This window comes from Triticum aestivum, chromosome 4B (genome assembly GCF_018294505.1).
Source record: "Triticum aestivum cultivar Chinese Spring chromosome 4B, IWGSC CS RefSeq v2.1, whole genome shotgun sequence".
In the NCBI taxonomy this organism is placed as follows: Eukaryota; Viridiplantae; Streptophyta; class Magnoliopsida; order Poales; family Poaceae; genus Triticum; species Triticum aestivum.
In genome coordinates this window covers 92,298,974-92,319,311 of record NC_057804.1, presented here as the reverse complement: position 1 = coordinate 92,319,311, position 20,338 = coordinate 92,298,974, and the positions used below count along the sequence as shown (strand labels likewise).

General features: G+C 47.3%; 1 protein-coding gene across 1 annotated transcript; it reads right to left on the bottom strand.

The window, feature by feature from the left end:
* Positions 1–4,533: 4,533 nt before the first annotated feature.
* Positions 4,534–13,210, bottom strand: LOC123091217 (PHD finger protein ALFIN-LIKE 8). The gene is made up of 5 exons (XM_044512648.1): positions 12,918–13,210; positions 12,769–12,801; positions 11,508–11,736; positions 5,266–5,392; positions 4,534–5,177 (listed from the first exon to the last, which is right to left on the bottom strand). Exons 1-5 carry the CDS (start codon positions 13,006–13,008, stop codon positions 4,893–4,895), a joined length of 765 nt encoding a protein of 254 aa, XP_044368583.1. The 5' UTR covers positions 13,009–13,210; the 3' UTR covers positions 4,534–4,892.
* Positions 13,211–20,338: the final 7,128 nt, after the last annotated feature.

Genomic DNA, 20,338 nt, shown 5'->3' with positions numbered 1-20,338 from the left:
AATGAACCCCTCCTCGGCTCCGGGCCCGGATGCATTGCCAGTATTGTTCTTTAAAACATTCTGGCAAACCATCAAACCGGAGGTCATGGCCCTCTTTGACGAGTTCTTCTCTGGGACCATGGACCTTGGGCGCCTGAACTATGGGATCATTACCCTCATCCCAAAGGTTCCTGGGGCCTCGGACATCCGCCAGTTCCGCCCGATCACCGTGATTAACGTGATCTTCAGGATCCTGGCCAAAGGGTATGCCAATAGGGTGACCCTTCTCGCGGACTCTGTCACCCACCCCAACCAATCCGCTTTCATCCAAGGTCGTTTTATTTTGGATGGGGTGTTGGTCTTTCACGAAGTCCTCCACGAAGTTCGATCCAAGCACCACCACGCAGTGTTCCTTAAGCTCGACTTTCATAAGGCCTACGACACGGTCCACTGGCCCTTCCTTCGGGAAGTATTGCTTCGGAAAGGCTTCGACGACCGCTGGGTGATACGGGTTATGCAACTCGTCACCTGCGGCCGGACGGCGGTTAACATTAACGGCGAGATCGGGCCTTACTTCCCCACCTTATGTGGGGTTCGCCAGGGTGACCCATTCTCCCCGTTCCTCTTTAACATGGTTGTCCATGCCCTTGCAGTCATCCTGGATAAGGCCAAAGCCTGCAGCCATATCCGGGGCGTTGTCCCCCACCTTGTAGACGGAGGAGGGGTCTCCCTCCTCCAATACACGGACGACACCATTGTCATGGTGGAGGGCTCTGCGTCCGACATCGCCAACCTGAAGTTCCTCCTCCTGTGTTTCCAACAGATGTCGGGTCTCACCATCAACTTCGATAAGAGTGAAGTGATGGTCCTCGGCTACCCCCCGGACGAAGCTTTGTCCATTGCGGACCGGCTTAACTGCCGCCTGGGCACCTTCCCCACAACCTACTTGGGGGTGCCCATTAGTGACTCCAGACTCACCGTCGCGGATCTTCGCCCGACGGTGACTAGGATGCAACATAGGGTTGAACCCTGGAGGGGCCGCTGGCTGTCGAAAGCTGCCAGGGTGATCCTAATCAACTCCTCGCTTGCTAGCCTTCTCTGGTTTCTCATGAGCTTCTACAGCCTGCATGAGACCCTCCACCAGGAGGTGGCCAAATATCAGTCGAGGTTCTTCTGGGCTGGCGAGGGCAACAAGCAGAAGTACCATATGATGAGTTGGCCCGACATCTGCAAACCTGAAGACGAGGGGGGCCTTGGGATCATGTCTTTCCGACGCATGAACATTGCCCTCCTGACCCGATGGCTGTGGCGTATCGCCAACGGGAGGGAGGCCTCTGGCTCACCATCATCCGTAATAAGTACCTCCGTGGCCAACCTCTTGCCTTTTGCCAACGTACGGGTGGTTCCCAGTTCTGGCAGTCCATGATCCAGCTTCTGCCCGTACTACGCATCGGCACATCCATCTCAGTTGGCACCGGAGCCTCGACCTTGTTTTGGTTCGACTGCTGGCTAGGGGACGCCCCCCTGGCGGCGCGTTTCCCATAACTTTTTGCCATTGCGGCTGACCCTCGGGTCTCTGTTGAGACGATCCTTATTGACTTAGGGCGTCTCGCCTTCTGACGCCCCTTTGGCCCCCTTGAGGTGGCCGCCTGGGACTCCCTCCTCCAAGACATCGCACTTATGCCGATGGACGTGGCGGAGGACCGGGATGTTCTGTCCTGGCGCCTTGAGCCCTCTGGATGTTTCTCCACGAAGTCCCTGTACGGCGCCATTGCTCCCTCGGCGGCCCCGGAACCATTTAGCCTGATCTGGGACATCTGTCTCCCGCTGAAGATCAGGATCTTCCTGTGGCAATGGATTCGTGGACGCCTCCCCTCTGGGGTTGAGGTCCTCAAGCGTAATGGCCCGGGTGATGGGATGTACCCCATCTGTGGCATGTACCCCATCTGTGGCATGTACCCCATCTGTGGCATGATTGAGGATGCTAACCACATCTTTTTCTCGTGCCACTCTGCCCAGTTCCTTTGGGCCTGCTTCCGCGAAACGGTTGGCGGCCAGTGGTGTAATACCAACTTCCCTGACCTGCTTGTCGAGCTTAACGTCTGCCCTGCTCGCTACCGCCATATTAGATGGATGTGTGTTGGGGTTCTCGCCTGGACGCTTTGGAACATTCGAAATAAGCTTGTTATTCAGAAGGTGCCCCTCCGACGTGCGACTGACGCAATCTTCAAATTGTGTGGTTACCTGTAGCTTTGGCGGCCACTTAGCCGCCCACAGTACCGGGACGTCATCACCGCCCTCCTCTCCGATCTCCGCTCGATGGCGCTCCGCGTGGCTCCCCTGCTGCCGCCTCCTCCACCTGAGCCTGACTAGACCACTTGGCGGCTACGGGGATTGTGGCGTGTGTGTTTTGGTTTAGGGCTTGTTGTGTTGTGCCCTCAGCATTGACCCTTTCTTGTACTTTTGTCCCTGTAGACCTCCGTATGCGTGTGCATGTTTGTGTGTTGGACCTTGTTGGATGCTTGTTGTGCAGTTGGCTTTATAATATAAAGCGGGGCGAAAGCCTTTTTCGATAAAGGCTGAGTAATTGTGTATTTTGGTAAAATTCAAGTTCCTGCTTAATTCATACTCCCTCCGTTCAAAAATTCTTGTCTTACATTTGTCTAGATATAGATGTATCAAGTCACATTTTAGTATTAGGTACATCCGTATCTCTAGACAAATTTAAAACTAAAATTTTGGGACGGAGGGGGTATTAAGTAAACCATGCCTGGCTAGGAGAGTATATCGCTACTAGTTTCCTCTATAAAATTACTATCACTTAAACTAAAGAACATGGATACGTCCTCAAAATTAAGTACCTCCACGACAAAATAGATGACGTACTAGAAAATGTGTTGTCGAACATTTCTAGCTCCAACTATGTAAAAAAGATTATTCCGATTGCTCTTAGAAAATACTAGTACCATTAGAATTTTCAAGGAAAATATGTTGTAGTTTTATGATACCAGTTCTACGATTACATACCTAAAAAAACATAACGTTGCAGCTTAAAGACTATTCATGTCTAAAATGGCATGTATTTAGGCTTGCATTGCTGACACGACAGTACGGAATACCAATTAAAGATGCCACGTGGAAAAGTTGCATTTCCTCCTTCAAAGAATTTGAATATTTATGTGTATGGCGCCGACTAAAGGTGACATGTTCAACAGTTACGTACAACGGAGATGCGCATGTTGAGATGAATGTTTGGCCACACAAGAAAGGATTGGGCCCAGAATGATGATATATATGGTAGAGTCAGGGTAGTACTGATTGAAGTTTAAGATGGTTTGAGCATATACATCGCAAGCCTTCTGAAACTCCATTGCATAGTGGACAGTTAAAGTGTGCTCATAATATCAAAAGACAGGTTGAGGTAGACCAAACTTAACATGGAGGAGTCCGTAAAAAGAGATCTGGAGGACCGAAATATCACCATGAGTTGGCTTCAAGATCTTATGGATTTCGGCTCTAGTCTATCCTACCTTGTTCGGGACTAAAAACTTTGTTATTTTTTATGATGGTGGTGGTTTTATATAACACAAAGAATTGAAGATAGCCTGACTAAGATAGGAGCGAATGGATGTTTCCAAGAGTGGCACATAAAAAATGCCACAAGTCCTACTTACTGCAGCTGACACAAGAAATGTGTGAATTATTTACCATCAGAGCGGACAAAGTTGCAGTCTAGATGTACTGTAAAAGCTAACCTGCTTGCCAGCTAGGCGCTATCTGCTGTAGTAGTAGAAGCTGGCGTGGCAGCTGACCTGTGTGCCACTTGAATCATCGTCATGTCTATCCAAACATCCAACACGCTAATCAGCCAAAAAAAAAGATCTCACACAACAGCAAGCCCATTGTTGTCGCCAGGATTTGGAGCGCTTGGAAAGCGCTGAAACAGACCACAAAAGAAAAAAGAAATGCGATAAACTTGGACAAGTCAAAAAGGAAAGGTTGGCAAGAGTGGGAGATAAAGTTGATAGGTTGCAACTAGTAGGACAGGGACATCACCAGCAGAAAACCAGGCCGGGAAAAGAGGAAAAGAGAAAGCAGCACAAAAAGGAGACCTTGATTGATGCAGATCTGCGTGTAAACTAGCGGGGCAGCAGCAATGGCATCGGATGCAGTCCACTCTCCTGCCTTGCCAACCTGGGCTTGCGTGTTCCATCTCACAAAAGCCGAGCACTGCACAAGTCAAACCCACCAGATTACACGGAGATTAGGCTGCCTCAAAAGCGTTGGCGAGTTGCTGAGTGGAATGGAGAGTGGGCACTTTCTATACCTGAAACATAAGTCCATGATCAGTGACATGTATTCGCAGGCAAACTTTTTTGAGCTTTTGCCACAACCAAAGAGAGGATAGCAAACCATCAGAAGGGAAATACACCCTACAATTGTGGCAAGCACCACCGTCTTAAACATTGCACCCGCAACCCTAATTTCTCAAGTTGACAAACACCCGACTATTTACCAAGTTCTAAAACAGTGGAACAATCGGTAGATGCTAGATAACATGTCCAAATATAACTAGGCTGTAAAAGCTAAGATAACAGGCGGTTCTTCAACAAATTACAACAAGGGTACATGATGACGTGATACATCACTGAACCTAGGACACAGAGAGTCCAGAACAGGGCCCTGACAAGGCTCCAAGACATACAAGCTGTTACAATTAGTTGCTACGACTACAAGTAAATCTAGAACATCACCGACATACACCAAATAACAACACAGCAAGACCCCTAAAGCTGGTACTAATCTCAAAGCAACAACTGAATGCACATCCATTGGGCATTCCGTCCCACATGCGTCTTTACAGTAAGTCAAATCCTTGGATCTTCAGACATGAGCCGTGGAGGAATCTGATATCATGCTCTGGCCCTCTTGCTACTGCTGCTGCAATTTGGGCATTTGTAGTGCTTGATGTGCTCAGCTTTGGCAGGGGTGATCTTCACACACTTACCGTGGAACCATGTCTCACAAGCATCACAGCAGATCCAGAATTCATCCTGTCCATAGTTATCATTACACGCACCACATAATGCCTTTTCATGTTCTTCTCCCTCTTCTTCCTCGCCTCCACTGTCGTCCTCATCCTTCGGAGGTGGTGGCATCTTTGGACCCCTTGAGTTGGGTTCTGGCTGGCGAGATGGCTGGGGAAGTGTGTTTGCGCCAAAAGACAACAAGTTATGAGCTTAGTTTTAGGTCAGCATTGTTGCAAAAACGAAAATGGTTCATTACCTTAGTGCCAGATTTACTTATCTTGCTGCTGCTTTTGGGGTGTTTTTCTTTGACCTGCTTCTTCGCAGTTCCCGTGACAACCTCATATATGGTGGGGAGGTTGTTTATCATGCTAAAAAGCCGCTTCCTGCAACAAAAACACAAAATGTAACCTCATATATATGGGCAGCAGGAATGGGTTGATCGTGATGTTAATAATGTATCAAAAACTTAAATCAAAATATGCATAGAAAACAAGAGATACTCCGTGGACAGTAGCAAGGCTTAAAAAGGCTCCAGGTGCTAGGTTAGCGTTTACCCAGCACCAGCTCTTAGGAGGCTTAGGGGTAGGCAGCTACCTGGCAACTGTACTGCCTAGGTCAGAGGAGAGGATGGGGCTGCAGCGCCATGGGAGCTCGAAGGTGAGATGGGGGAGGCGGGAAGCTCCAGTGCTATCTCCTAGCAGCTGACGAGCAGAGGAGATTGGGCTGCTTCTGCGCAGTTTTCCCTGGGGAGGATGAAGATAGAGGCATATACTCCCTTCTGGTTTAAAGGGCTCAACTCAAAAAAATCCTCAACCAAAGTAGATAGTGAGTGGTGGAACAAATTACATAGGCTGCAAAAATGTCCAATTAGCACTTTTTCCCCGGAAAAAAGGTGCTTTAATCTGGCATTAACTCCAGCGCATGCATGCATGGCCACTAAATGAGCAGAAACGGCTACATGCACTAGTTAGTTTTCTTCTAATCGCCTCAGAATCTAAAAAGGTGATGAAGAGGAACGAAAACGGGACTAACGAAATGGAAAAACTAAAAAAATGAGATAGGCCCAATAAACCAGAAAGGAGGGAGTATGGAAGAACAGCGATTGGGGAGACGAGCAACAGGCAGATCTATCTTGAGTGTTAATTTGTGCATTGGAATCTGCAGATTAACGGTGGTGCAATATGGTGAGTGATGTGGCCAATTTGAACAGTTCTACTGTATGTAGGTGGATGGGACAGTAGGAGGATGGTAGTTAATGAGGCAAATAATTTATCTAGACAAAACCACTCAAAGTAACGGAAGACACATGTTGACACATTCAACCAATAAAAAAATGAACTTTCCTGGCAGTGGGGACTGGGGAGCATCATATATCATGCAGTATCATAGATTAGTATCTTAGATGATTTTATTTATTGTCATGCATGACTCATAGTAGCATAAAATTTATTACTCCCTCCGTCCAAAAATACTTGTCATCAAAATGGATAGAAAGAAATGTATCTAGAACTAAAATACGTCTAGATACATCCCCTTTTATCCATTTTGATGACAAGTATTTCCGGACGGAGGGGGTATAATACAGTATCATAATAATATCATACCAACCCTCTCTTTCTTCATTTAATTTGATGCCACCTCATCAAAATTGCCATTTGGCATGCATGATACTAGCTATGATACTCCCACTACAGGTAGCCTCATACAAATGGGCGGGTAATAAAGAGTAGCATTTGATTACTGTCAATGAAAGCCTAGCTCAATGTTTGGTAAAAAGCACACCAATATATTGCTACAATTATTGTTAGTGATCTTAGAATAATAATGACAATGTGATATTGGTACAATTATTTTCCTTAGCCACATAGAAAGAGTAATTATGCTTGATAAAAGTACATTGTATTAATAATATTAAGATTTATGTGCCAAGTAGCAATTAAAGTGAAAAGGTACGAGGGAATATATGTGTCTCAGTCAACTAGATAATTAACTAATTCTCACTTTTACAAATTCATTCATACAAATCTAAGAAAGTTGTTCAGTGTGTTGAGGGAATAGGAATACATTTTGAGACAGAGGGAGTATTGTCTTAGTCCAATGGAATTACCTAATTATTTGATAATTTCACAAATATTTCATGTGAATGTAAAAAGAACATTCCAATGTAATAGTTGTTCATTAAGTACCAAAAGTACTATTGGCTGAGTCGACCAAAACTTAACAAATCATCAATCAATTTTACAAATATATTCGTTTATCGAGAAACAATCACCGTGTTATAATGATTTGTTCATCTAGTGTAGAAGTATTTAAATATGAAATCTTGTACATATCTCCACATCGGATTGACGGTGCTAAGTGTCGACCAAGAACTAAGAAATTCTCAGATGACTAAGAAATAGCATAACTAAAGATACAAAAAAAGAATGAACAGAAGCTCCAAACAAATGAAGATAAAAATATAGTACATTATTTATCAAACAATTGACACTAACCGCTTAATTTATCACTAAATGAAAAATAGAAATGTTAACCATGAGATTAATATGAAAATGAGATATGTTATTTCATGTGCCAAAGTAGATTACCTAGGTTTTTTAGGCTCAAGTTGATTATTTAGGGGCTTCTTTAGGGTAAGATAAACTATGAGCTATGACATACTTGTCCCTAACTGTTTTGGTTTTAATGACAACTCAAAAGAGGGGGGGGGGGGGGGGGGGGGGGGGGGGGGCACAGTGGAGATTTGGTGGGAATCAACTCACGTACACTAACCTATATGCACACACAATCCATCCCATGGAAGAGAGAACCCACTTTGAAAACCTGGCTATGTTTTGTTTCTAGCACCCCAGGAACCAACTTCGGGCACAACAGAAAAAATGCAATTAGGTTGTAATGTTTCTGTTTTGCCTTCCCCCAGCAACCCCGACCCTCCGGCCAGCCCCCCGGACTTAGCAGAAAAGTTTTCAACTTCGGTTGCAACCTCGGTGGGAGGCTCAAGGAGAATAGGGGAGCCTATCATGGCGCCCGAGAAGCTTTGGTTTTCGCACCCCTCTAGCGGAGATTAGCACTCTCCCAAGAGTGCGAGCTTGGGGATACATCCTCTTCTCTAACTTGTGGTTCTTCCTTAACTTGTTCTGTTAACTTGCTTGTTGCATCATATAGAATGTTCTCACCGTAGAGTGCATATGTAGAGAACTTAATGTATCCTCACTATCCCTAATTTGTCAAGAAAACCTTACAAAATGTAGTTCCCTATATCGGGTGGCCATCTTTGTCACGTCAGAAACTCAGAACATCTGCAACCCATGGAAAATCTCAATTGGGATGCATGGAAAAGGAACTCTACAGCGCTCCAGAATACTACTCCATATATGAAATTATAATATGAATGCCCCTACATAATAGCATGATGGACCAAAAAGAAAGAGACATAACTTAAAGAAAAGGACAGGAGCAGCAGATTTCCCCGATGTAAAGAAGATCCTAGAAGTCTCTGATTAGTCAATTCTCTTAATTTTTTCCACTGACACTATTCTAGTTTATTAGATTCTTGTTTGAAAGAATCCAAAAAGTTCAATAGGACGAGCACATAAAAAAGAGTATAGAGCTGCAAGGTGGTTTGTGCCAAGGATTCCAAGCTGCCTGGTGCTCAAGGCCTAAATAGACTTTTCACATATATGGCCATTAGTTACAGCTCGCATGGAAACACTTCCTAGCCCATGTGGAAACCCTAAAATATGTTCACAGGCCGGAGGAAGAATCTAAGCCATCCATTGCTTATTACTTGCTGCTAGATCCCTTGCTTCGACAACACCAACAGTGTACCACATGAGTCTTTGCCTCCACCGACTTCTGCTTCGACACAATCCCGATGCCTCCTCTCTCCCTGCAGAACATCTGCCTCTCTCTCCTGCAGCACCACCATTCCTCCATCACCGAGGACTTCACTGGATGCCTTGATCACAGCTTATGGCTGAAGCAAGGTAAAAGGCAACCACCCAGTGCTAAGGTGCGCTTAGGCAAGCACATAATGCCACCTTTTTGGACCTTGGACAATAGTCAAACAAAAAGACTAATCGTGAAGGACAAATTCCTCCTTACCTACTACAAAATTTCATAAGTCATAAATGGAACAAAGCAGAAAGATATGGTGTATGATCAAGTCTAACAAAATAGAATGGAGGTGATCTATGGATGAAATAAAGCTAGATTTAACACTAAGTCCGTCAAGAATCAAATATAATATGGGACTACCTAGCACACAAAACCCCGAATTTTTTTTTGACTAGATAGCATCCAATAACACAAGAATATTCCAAGATAAAAGATCATAAAACAAGAGGCAAAAGATTTAGTGAACGACTAAATACACTTATATGATGAGTCATTTAGTTACAAAAATCAACAAGATGAGTCACAAGTATTGACGGAAAGAAAATTTTAACAAAATGTTCCATGGTGATCGTTATTAGAGCATCTCTTAGTTAACAACTGACCCAAGAGCGACTTACACCGAGTCACAAATCACAAAGAGTCATAGCATGGAGTGGCAATCATATGTACTATAAAATTAAGATGCCAACTACAGAAGATTGGCCTCCCTCGCAATGAACCTTTTTAGCCTATTTAGGCTTACAAAACCAATATCAAATTACACCAACTTAACTATCAGCTGGACATGCCCAACTGACAGAAAATGATGTGTCAAAAGCCATTGATAAAACATGGATGGGGAGTACAGCAGTAAATTAGCAAGAATTTTTTACAATATATCTTAGTGTAAAAGCACCAATAGGCTAAAGGCAAAGCACGGTATGGTTCATGTACCCCAATCAAGTACTCCCTCCATGAAGTAATATAAGAGCACTTAGATTACTACTTTAGTGATCTAAACGCTCTTATATTGCTTTACAGAGGGAGTAATTAATAGATCCACAATGAAGAAAACAAAAGTTCCTCTACATTGCAGCTATTTAACGCTTTTCATTCTGCTGTATTTTTTTAACTTTTACCTAAAAAACAAGAAAAAGATCCATATCCAGGTAGAAAAAGTAAGTTCAACTTAATTTCGGTTCGTTTTGTTTATGATGTTGTAATTGTTAACCCACAGGTCGAAACCGTAGATTAAGTTTATTTACTATTTATCTGAAATACCGTATAATGTTCCTTGTGCACATTTCATCTTGACCATGTGGGCACACAATTTAATATTGATAGTTATTCACCAAGAAACTAAAATATCTAACCCTGTATTTCTCAACATTCCTGCACAACTCCATTTTCATACAGCAGTAGTATACTCTGCCCAGTCCAATATATGTTATCCTCTAACTACAGTCTCCAAAATACACAGTTTTGGTCAATATGTTTTATTGAATGAATATATGTTACAATACTGTGGGCACACAAGTTTGTTACGGCAAAGTTTGGCTACAAAACCAGATATAAAAATTTACCAACTAAAGCAGAACAACTGGTGTAAACAAAGCGAAGAAGAACAGCTTCACGGAGGCATGGCCCATGTATGCTTTTGAGCATAGCGCATATGGATAAAGCCGAGTTTTTATAATATCTGAACTAAGCAAACACCATACTTCACCAAGAATGCATTTTCCAACAAAAAAAACTATATTATCGATGAAGTCAAGCTATGCTTGCAACATGGACATTGATTCTTGTGCTGTCTTTTTATTCTTCATGTGTCATCCAAGCCCTACCGTTCAAATCAGATCTGAGCCATCGCAAAATACGTCATGCTTTCATGGGCAACCAGCTCCATTGTCTGGGCTATGCCCTCTCACACCCGATTGACCATCACCTGGTTCCCCAGCATGCCTACCGCTGCTTCGCCCCTGTCGACATTGTCTAGCATCCCTTCGCTGTCCCTCGTGTTGTGGCCGACAATACTTGATACCAGCTATACCACGGCCCTGGCAATAGTCATGCTTACCCTCCCAACATCCACTCCAGATGTGTACTCTTCCTCTCCAACAGTGGCGAGATCGTTGAGTCCATGTACTTGTACTCCGACTCAGAAAAGATCTAGGATGGGGAGAGTGGCAAGCCTGGGAATTAGTGCTGATTTGTAAATGGTCGTGATTTCGCCTAACCACTAATGAGATTGACTAGCCGAACTAGAGCTTTTGTGAGCTTCATTCGAGCAAAGGTCAAGCTCACTGAGTCACTGTGAAGCTCAAAGCTGCTTTCTAGCCAAGCGTGGGTAAGTCTTCTCTAGCTTGTTTTCTCATTGACAGACCTAGCATGCAAATGACTAAAGTTTATGCCTTTTTTATATATGCTTGATGCACACCGTGGGAAAAACAGTTACATTGACAACATATGAACTGAGGCCTCACTATCCGGTGGTCACATTATCAGAATATGACTAAAAATAGAGCACAGCAACATTTGCTAAAAGATGAAGGGTAGAGCAACACTATACAACCATAAGCAAATCATAAGTAAAAAAAGCTGCATGCCTAAAAAATGCAATACCTGGATTCTTTGTCAAACCCGAATCTTGCTCCAAAGTAGAAGGCTACTGCTAGCAACCAGGCATCACTGTGCACCGCAACAAGTGACAACCAATCTTTCTCATCCATCCCATCCCGAGCAAAATTAATTCCCAGTGCCGGCTCTGGAAGTTCTGGGGGAACCTCCTCTGCAGGCAAGTTCACTTCCCATGTTTCATTGGGAAGACCATACAGGCATAGATTCTCTTTCTCTGAAATCAAAATGGCAACCTCTTAAGCCCCCTGGTCCCATTCAGGACTATATTCTATCCAATAAAAACAAGCCAGGACAAAGAAAGCCTCAGCAGGACTGCAACTGCGTGCCCAAGAAATAAAAACGAGAGTAGAAGAATAAGGAAAAGATCCGTCCAATCAGACTCTATAATGCGCCTTCGCAATCCTAATACAACAGATACAAATTTTAAGACTAATCCAGGATAAATACTACAGCTGCCAACTTGCAGTTGGATACACTAAAATATGGCAAATTAGTGAGTATATCATCTGACATCACGAGGACATGTGGTGGTGAACGTAAAGACGCGAAAAAGAATGCCAAACGAAGATGGCGTACCAAAACTTGGAAGCCTCGAAAGTTCTCCACAGGATAGCCTGATCTAGTACTGTTAAACTTATGCACTATGTCAGTGGAAAATGACTAATTAAATAAAAGCCCGAAAATACCCTTCATAAGATGGATACCATGGTCATTTGGTTACACCGCACCACACATCATTTTTCTGTGTGAAGGGCGACGAGAGCACTAGTCAACAAATCAGGAAAAAAACAAGCGCCCCACCTCATCCCTTTCTCTCTCTTACCCGCACCCACTGACACCCACCCACACGCACACGCACACGCACCATTTTTCTAGTACAACTGATCTGTTAGTAGATCGAAAGCAAGAACTACCAAACTAAAACAGACGGAAACAATCCAGTGACTTTTCCTGTAAAAATCACAAAGCTTCCTAAAGGTTTGATGAAAAATCACCAACCCACTGGTATATGAATTCCAGCGAAATTCCCCTACAGAAATCGGGGCAGAGAGACTCCCAAATTAGAGCAAATAACAAATTAACAACAAGTCGAGCACAAATTTCCTCTTGAGAGAAGAGGCAAAGAGAAACCCACGCCAGAAACACAAACTCCACTCGAGCAGATAAAAATCCGCATCACTTCCATGTGAAACCTCAGCGAATTCGAGGCCCGAGAACGGCAAATCAGAGACGGTCGCGAGCTCACCTGGGTCGCACTGCTGGTAGAACTTCTCCACATCTGCAAATCAACCAACCAAAAAACCAGAAACCAATCAGAACCTCCAAATCCTCACACAGAGCCCCGGCAACACTCGAAAAAAAGTCTCGGCCGGGGAGAAGAAAGTGAGCGCGCACCGGTGGTGAGCGCCTTAATCATGCCGGCCCGCCGCGCGCGGAAATCCCTGAACACGTCCTCCGGCGTGCGATGCGTGCCTCCCCCGTCCATTTGGAGGCGCAAGCGTCGCCTGAGCTCCGGGGCTAGGGTTAGGGTTTTGGTGGCGGAGGCGACTGGCCGAGGCGAGTAGTAAGGCTTTAGAACAGCGGAGGGGATTGACGACCAGCCGAGGAAATGGATTTTGAGGAGATAGTGGAGCGGAATGCCCAGTTCGGGGGACCGGAGCGCGGGCTTTGGAACACATCGAGGTTCCAACTGCAAATTTATCGCACTTGCCTGTTTTGCTGGTGGAATTGCATTCGCACCCAGGAAAGGTTTGCGATTTTCAGCTGCGCCTCCGAAGAAAACGGTCACGCGCGGCAAAGCTCTGACCGCTGTAAAGCCGGGTTAAACGCATCCCCGATGAGCCGCTGGCGTGTGGGTCCTGGCAGCGGCTGTCTCTGGTTCCGTGCGACTTTCCACACCTCAAAATAAGCGAAAATTAGCAAGGATACGCGCCCGCGTATCCGTCTACGTCCGTTCCGTTCATCTATGGTTTGCAGAGAGGGGCATTCAAGAGCCAACCTCTGATTGGATGGTTAGAGGGATTATGGTATTCCCAGCCCATCAGGGGTCAAATTCTGGTCTGCGCATTTTATTCCTGGATTTATTTCAGGATTTCCGGTGATGCGCATTCAGTGGAAGGAGACGTTCGTCTAGTACAATGCCCCCAAGCCTCTACTGTCGGGGATCGAGCTTGGAGCGCCACACGGTCCTCCCATGTATCTTCAAGGGCTGACGCGTCCGACCAGTGAACGCATACTTGCTCGATCATGGCGCCATTTTTCTTACGCCACCGCTGCTGGAGGACTGCGACAGGGACCACTGGAGCGTCAGTATGATGCGGGAGTTCAGTTTGAGACAGCGTACCAGGCCGCAGGCAGTGGCGTAGTTGGGACACATGGAAGATCGGGCGCACTTGAGCATGGGACGGCAATTCCAGTTTGTAGGTCGCATCGTTGATCTTGACAATGATCTTGTAAGGACGATAGTACTTGAACGCCAGTTTGTGGCTGGCGCGTCGGGCAACAGAAGTCTAAATATATGGTTGTAGTTTGAGGTAGATCGAGTCGCCCACGGAGAAGACTCGTGGAGATGGCCGCTTGTCTGCTTGAGCTTTCATGTGCTGTTGTGCCATGTTCAAGTGTTGTTGTAGCAGGTCCTGAATGACAGCGCGCTCATCTAGCCAAGAGTGCAGCGCTGGCACTGTGCACTCACTGGTGGGAGTGATTCCCCAATGTGTTGGTTCATGCCCAAACATGGCTTTGAATGGCGACATGCCTATGCTGGAATGATGTGAAGTGTTGTACCAGAACTGTGCCAATGCAGGAATCCAGTGGCTCCATCTGGTTGGGCAAGCATGCACAAAACAGTGGAGATAAGTTTCAACACATTGGTTGACTCGCTCCGTTTGCCCGTCGGTTTGCGGATGATTAGCCGTGCTCAGCCTCAGTTGTGTGCCTGCTTACTTGAAAAGCTCCTGCCATAAATGACTTGTGAAGACGGGGTCGCGGTCTGACACAATTAAGGCTAGAAATCCATGAATTATGTACATTGTTCATGTAGAGAAGCGCCACTTTGGCAGCAGTATAAGGATGCGCGAGTTGGAGGAAATGGGCGAATTTGGTGCGCTTGTCGACAATAACCCAAAGGCAGTTGAATTTACCGGATTGGGGTAGCCCGTTGATGAAGTCCATGGTGATCATCTCCCATGGTTGTTGGGGAATTGGAAGTGGTTGGAGCAGGCCCGGGGACGCTGATCTGTCCGGTTTTGCTTGTTGGCAAACTGGGCAGCAGCACACAAACTGCAAAAAATGTGTCTTCATTTTTGGCCAGGCGAAGAGTCGACGGATGCGCCGAAAGGTTGCTAGGAACCCAAGTGCCCGCCCATAGGACTGTCGTGAAATGCTGATATGATCTTCTGTTGAAGTGCCATTGAGCCCCCAAGCTAAATACGCCCTCGGAACCTGAGAATCCCATTCTGCAAAGTGAACCTGCCTTTCAGGTCTTCCTTGACAGCCAGCTGTTCCAACAGTTTCTGTGCCTGCGGGTTACAGTTGTAACTAGCTGCAACATCCTCAAGCCAAGATGGTTGGCAGGAAGTGACAATAGAAAGTATCTCAGGAGAGCCTGCGCGTGATAGGGCGTCAGCTGCTGTGTCTCTAGTCCCCTTTTTGTACTATATGGTGTAGCACAGGCCCAACAGCTTAGTGAAAGCGCGTTGTTGCCAGGGGGTGGAAAGGCGTTGTTCCTCCAAGTGTATCAGACTCTTCTGATCGGTATGGATGACAAATTCGCTGTGCCGGAGGTAGGGTCACCATTGGTCCACAGCTACGACAATGGCGAGGTACTCCTTCTCATAAGTGGAAAGGCCTTGGTACCGCGGGCTCAAATTTTTGCTCATGAAAGCGATGGGATGTCCTTCCTGCTGCAAGACAGCGTCGATCCCTTTGTCACACACATCTGTCTCGATCGTGAAGGTCTTGGTGAAGTCCGGCAATGCCAAAACAGGGGTCGTGATCAGTTGTTGCTTGAGCAGGTCGAACGCTTGGGCAGTGTTGTCGGTCCAAACAAACGGAGTCCCTTTCTTGAGCAGATTGAGCAGGGACCTGGCAATGACGCCGAATCCATGAACGGAGCAGCGATAATATCCCACGAGTCTGAGGAATTTCCGGACCTGTTTGGCATCTTGAGGGGTCGACCAGTCTTGCACAACACGAATTTTACTGGGTTTCGTGGCCACACCTTCTGCACTGATAACATGGCCTAAGTACGAGAGTTGCTACTGGCCAAATTCACACTTCGACCGCTTGACTTTCCACTGGTCTTTACGCAAGAGCTCGAGGACTTGTCTGGTATGAGAAACATGATCTTCCCAGGTGCGACTAAACACCAGGATATCATTGAATAATAAGAGCACGCAATGCCTGAGGAGGGGATGCATGGTGTCGGTCACAGCACTGATAAATGTAGCTGGTCCTCCTGCCAACCCAACAGGCAGCACCTTGAATTCATAATGGCCCAAATGTGTCTGGAATGCAGTCTTGAACTCCTCTCCTTCAGCCAGCCAGATTTGATGGTACCCTGCTCGAAGATCAAGTTTGGAAAACCATTTGGGCCCGTGTAACTCATCAAGTAGCTCCTCAATCACAGGCATCGGAAACGTACTGACACGGGTCATGGCATTTAGGTGGCGATAATCGATGCATAGTCTCCATGTCACATCCTTCTTCTTGACCAAGATTGCCGGTGACGAAAAACTGTTGTGACTGTGCTGGATGACTCCTGACTTGAGTAGTTCAGCCATTTGATGCTCGATCTCCGTATTGTGCTCAGGCTTGTGACGATACGCACGAATGTTGACAGGCTGCGCGCCTGGCATCAGTGGTACGGAATGATCATAAGCACGACGAGGCGGCAGGCCGATGGGTTCTTGAAACACGCCGTCGAATTCAACAAGAAGTTGTTGCAGTTCTTATGACTCTCTTTGGGCAGCCGCTGATTCTTCTGTAATGGGACAGAGCACGATAATATGTAGCAGAGAGCCCTGGCGGTGCAAGGTTTGGAGCTGGACTCGGTTGATCACATGGCAGGTAGTGGAGTTGGCCTCATGTCCGAACAAATGAGCTCGTCCCATCGCTGTCGGGAACTGGATGTACTTGGCGCGCCAGTCGACAGTCATGGGGCTGTGCTGTTCGAGCCAGTCCATGCCGAGGATGGCGTCGTACGTGCCCAGTGGAAGGATCTTCATGTTGGTGACGAAGTCATGGCCCTGGGATGACCACTGGTAGGATGGGATAGCAGCTATGCAGGTGAGCTCTCCCCCGTCCGTGACACGGACACAGCATGGTTGCTGGAGTGGCATGGCTCCCGTCAATTGGTGGGCGAGCTTCTGGTCAATGAAAGACGTGGAGCTGCCGATGTCAACGAGGAGCAACACCTCGTGCCCTTGCATCATGGCGAGGAGCTGGAAGGCCTTGGGAGAGATGCTGTCGTCCAACGCCGAGCAAGAGATGGCCATGGCGGTGTCGCATGTTGATGTAGTGGTCGTGCTATCCTTTTGATCCCTGTCCACGCCGAAGAGCTCGAGCATCTCCTCCACCACGTGAAGTTGGACCGTGGTGAGGCAGACGTGGTCTTGCCCCCAACTCTCTCTGCATTTGAAGCAGAGGCCGCGGGCTCGACGGTAGTCACGGAGTGCCTTCACCTTGGATGTGTCCGCGTGCGCTGCCTCAGTGTCGCGACGATCCGAGCCACTGCTCGGGGGAACTGGGCGCGGTGGAGGTGGAGGTAGGGGCAGCGCCATGCCCGATTTGGAGTGCATCTCAGGCGGTCGCAGTAGAGAGCCGATTGCCCCGTCCGCCACTTCCTCTTGTAATAGTGCAAGCGCGCATGCTGTATCCAAGTCCGGTGGTCGCTACACCAAGACCACCGCGCGGATATCCTTCCACGGCCCCTCGACAAAACGAGTAAGATAGTAAAATGGGTGAATTGTGTCAGAGTATGAACTGAGATGATTAATGATGGATTCAAATTGCTCAATGTAATCTGCGGCCGTGGATGTTTGACGCATGGTGTAAAACTAGCAGATTAATGTTTGATGGCGATCACGCCCAAAACGCATACACAAAAGGGTGGTAAACGACTCCCAATCAAAATATGTTAGTCACTTCTGAATGGATTGTAACCAAATGGATGCAGAGACAGAAAAATCCAGCGTGGCCATAGGTACCCAAAAAGACGGCAGGATAGCAAACATAGTAAAGTATTGTTCATAGAGGGTTTTCCACAATTTTGGGTTATCCCCTGCGAACTACGGAAATTGGATGGATGGGTGTGCTTGGCCTAAGCAGGTGAGCAGCTGACTGGCATGCGCGAACGGGGAAAGAGCAGGGGCGACGGAGGGGAATCGGACTGACCGGTGACCGGGAGCGGTGTCGGTGTCAGAAAGGACACCGCAGGCGGCCCCCGTGTGATGTTGAAGACGCCGTGGCCATCGGGCCCTTGCGAGTTCGCTGTCGCGCCAAACGCGGCCCCGATATGGGCACCGGTCGTCGCTGGCAGTTGGTGGCTCGGCACCGGAGCCTGATGTGACGGGCCCTCCGAGCGCGGTGGTGGTGGAGTCGGTTGCGCGAGCTGTAGGGCCACCACCGAGTCGGTTAGATTGGCGACTCGCCGCTCGAGATCGGGGTGCCATGCCGCAAGGTCGTCGAGCTTGGCGTTGGAATCCTGGATCGCGGCGGTGTGCTCCTTGAGGGTGGTTTCCAGGCGCTCCAAGAACGACTGCACGGACGGATCCATCGCCATGAGCCGGGATCACGCTTGGTGAAGGATCTTGTTTCCACAAATTGGGCCAGATCTATGCGGAGGAAGTGGGTGGGAGTGGTCTCTGATACCAGATGTTAGGGACAAGCTATAGGGGAGTCAATCTATCTTTCTCACAGTGGCAATTTAGTCTGGTACAAGCTGGATTACAAGAATGGATCGAATGGAAGAACTAGGGTGCGTTTCGTCGCTGCCGGGTTTCTTGATCCACTGGATGACTGGCCTCCGGGGGAGGGACGAGCCTTAAGTAGCCAGCCAGTTGGGTGGATCTCAACGAGCCCACTGCGGCCCAATGACTGTTGGGTTGGGCCGCTTGGTCCTGGTGGGTCGAGAGGCAGTGATGGAGTCGTTGTCGTCTGGGTCCTTCTTGTTAGTGACGGTTGTTGGGTTCGTAGCAGTAGAGGCGCTGACATCGGGTGTGCGTGTGTGCGTTCATAGGGATGAGTGTATGCGCGTGTATATGAGCGCTTGTGTCTGTATTGATGTTCAAAAAAAGAGGGGCATTGAACCCTTAGAGCATCTCCAGCCGTTGGCCCCTCAGGAGGCATAAAAATCGCCGCCTAGGGGCGAGCCAGCGGTAAACTCGGCTTTGGGGGTGGTTGGGCACCCAGCCGTCACCCCTAGGTGCCGATTTCGGCCCATTATTCGGCCCAAATTTGTCTAAAAACGGCCTGATATCTGCGTGAATCGGCCCATATTCAGCGCGGTTCGGCGTGTTTCGGTGTGAATTTTCCCATAGAAATAGAAATCAATTAGTTCATCACATAGTTCGGCATGGTTCGGCGTGTTTCGGCGTGTTTTTGCCTCCATAGTTCATCACAGAAAATCAATATAAATCAAATAGTTCAACAAATAGTTCAATACAAATTATATAGTTCAACAAATAAAAACTCAAGTTTCATCACACGTCATTCCCGGCATTTCCCTTGAGCCTCCATAGGTGCTCCACCAGATCGTGTTGCAGTTCTTGATGCACCTATGGGTCTTGGATCTCCTGACGCATATTGAGGTAGTCAGTCCAGGTTGCCGGTAGCTGGTGATCAACTTGGGCAAGAGGACCCTGCCTGTAATATGGTTTTGTGTCAAACACTGCCTCTTCCTGCTCGCTCTCAATGATCATGTTGTGCAAGATGACACAGCAAGTCATGATCTCCCACATTTGATCTTTCGACCAGGTCTGAGCAAGGTACCGGACAACAGCAAATCGAGATTGGAGCATACGAAATGCCCGTTCGACATCCTTCCTGCAAGCCTCCTAAACCTTCGCAAAGAAGGCGTTCTTGCCTCCTAGCACAGGGTTTGAGATAGTCTTCACAAATGTTGACCATCTCAGATAGATGCCATCAGCTAGACAGTACCCCTTGTTGTAGTGCCGCCCATTGACCTCGAAGTTCACCGGAGGAGAATGACCTTCAACAAACTTGGCAAAGACAGGGGAGCACTGCATGACGTCGATGTCATTGTGAGTTCTTGGCATCCCAAAGAAAGAGTGCCAAATCCAGAGGTCATGTGTGGCCACTTCCTCAAGTACCACACTGCAACCGCCTTTGGCGCATTTGTACAACCCCTGCCAAGCAAATGGACAATTCTTCCATTTCCAATGCATGAAGTCGATGCTTCCAAGCATCTCAGGAAAACCTCTTCCTGCATTCTATGCTAGGATCCGAGCATTGTCTTCCGCATTGGGTGTTCGCAAGTATTGCGGTCCAAACACTGCCACCTATAGTGGACTTGTAGAAACACTCAATGGTGGTGGACTCGGCCATGCGCCTATAGTCGTCGAGTGAATCATCGGGAGCTCCGTATGCAAGCATCCTCATAGCTGTCGTGCACTTCTAGATTGAGGTGAATCCAAGTGTGCCAGTGCAATCCATCTTGCACTTGAAGTAGCTGCCGAACTCCCGGATGGAATTCACAATCCTGAGGAAAAGCTTTTGGCTCATCCGATAACGGCGCCGAAATGCTTTCTCGCCGTGCAATGCAGCGTCGGCGAAGTAGTCTGAGTAGAGCATGCAGT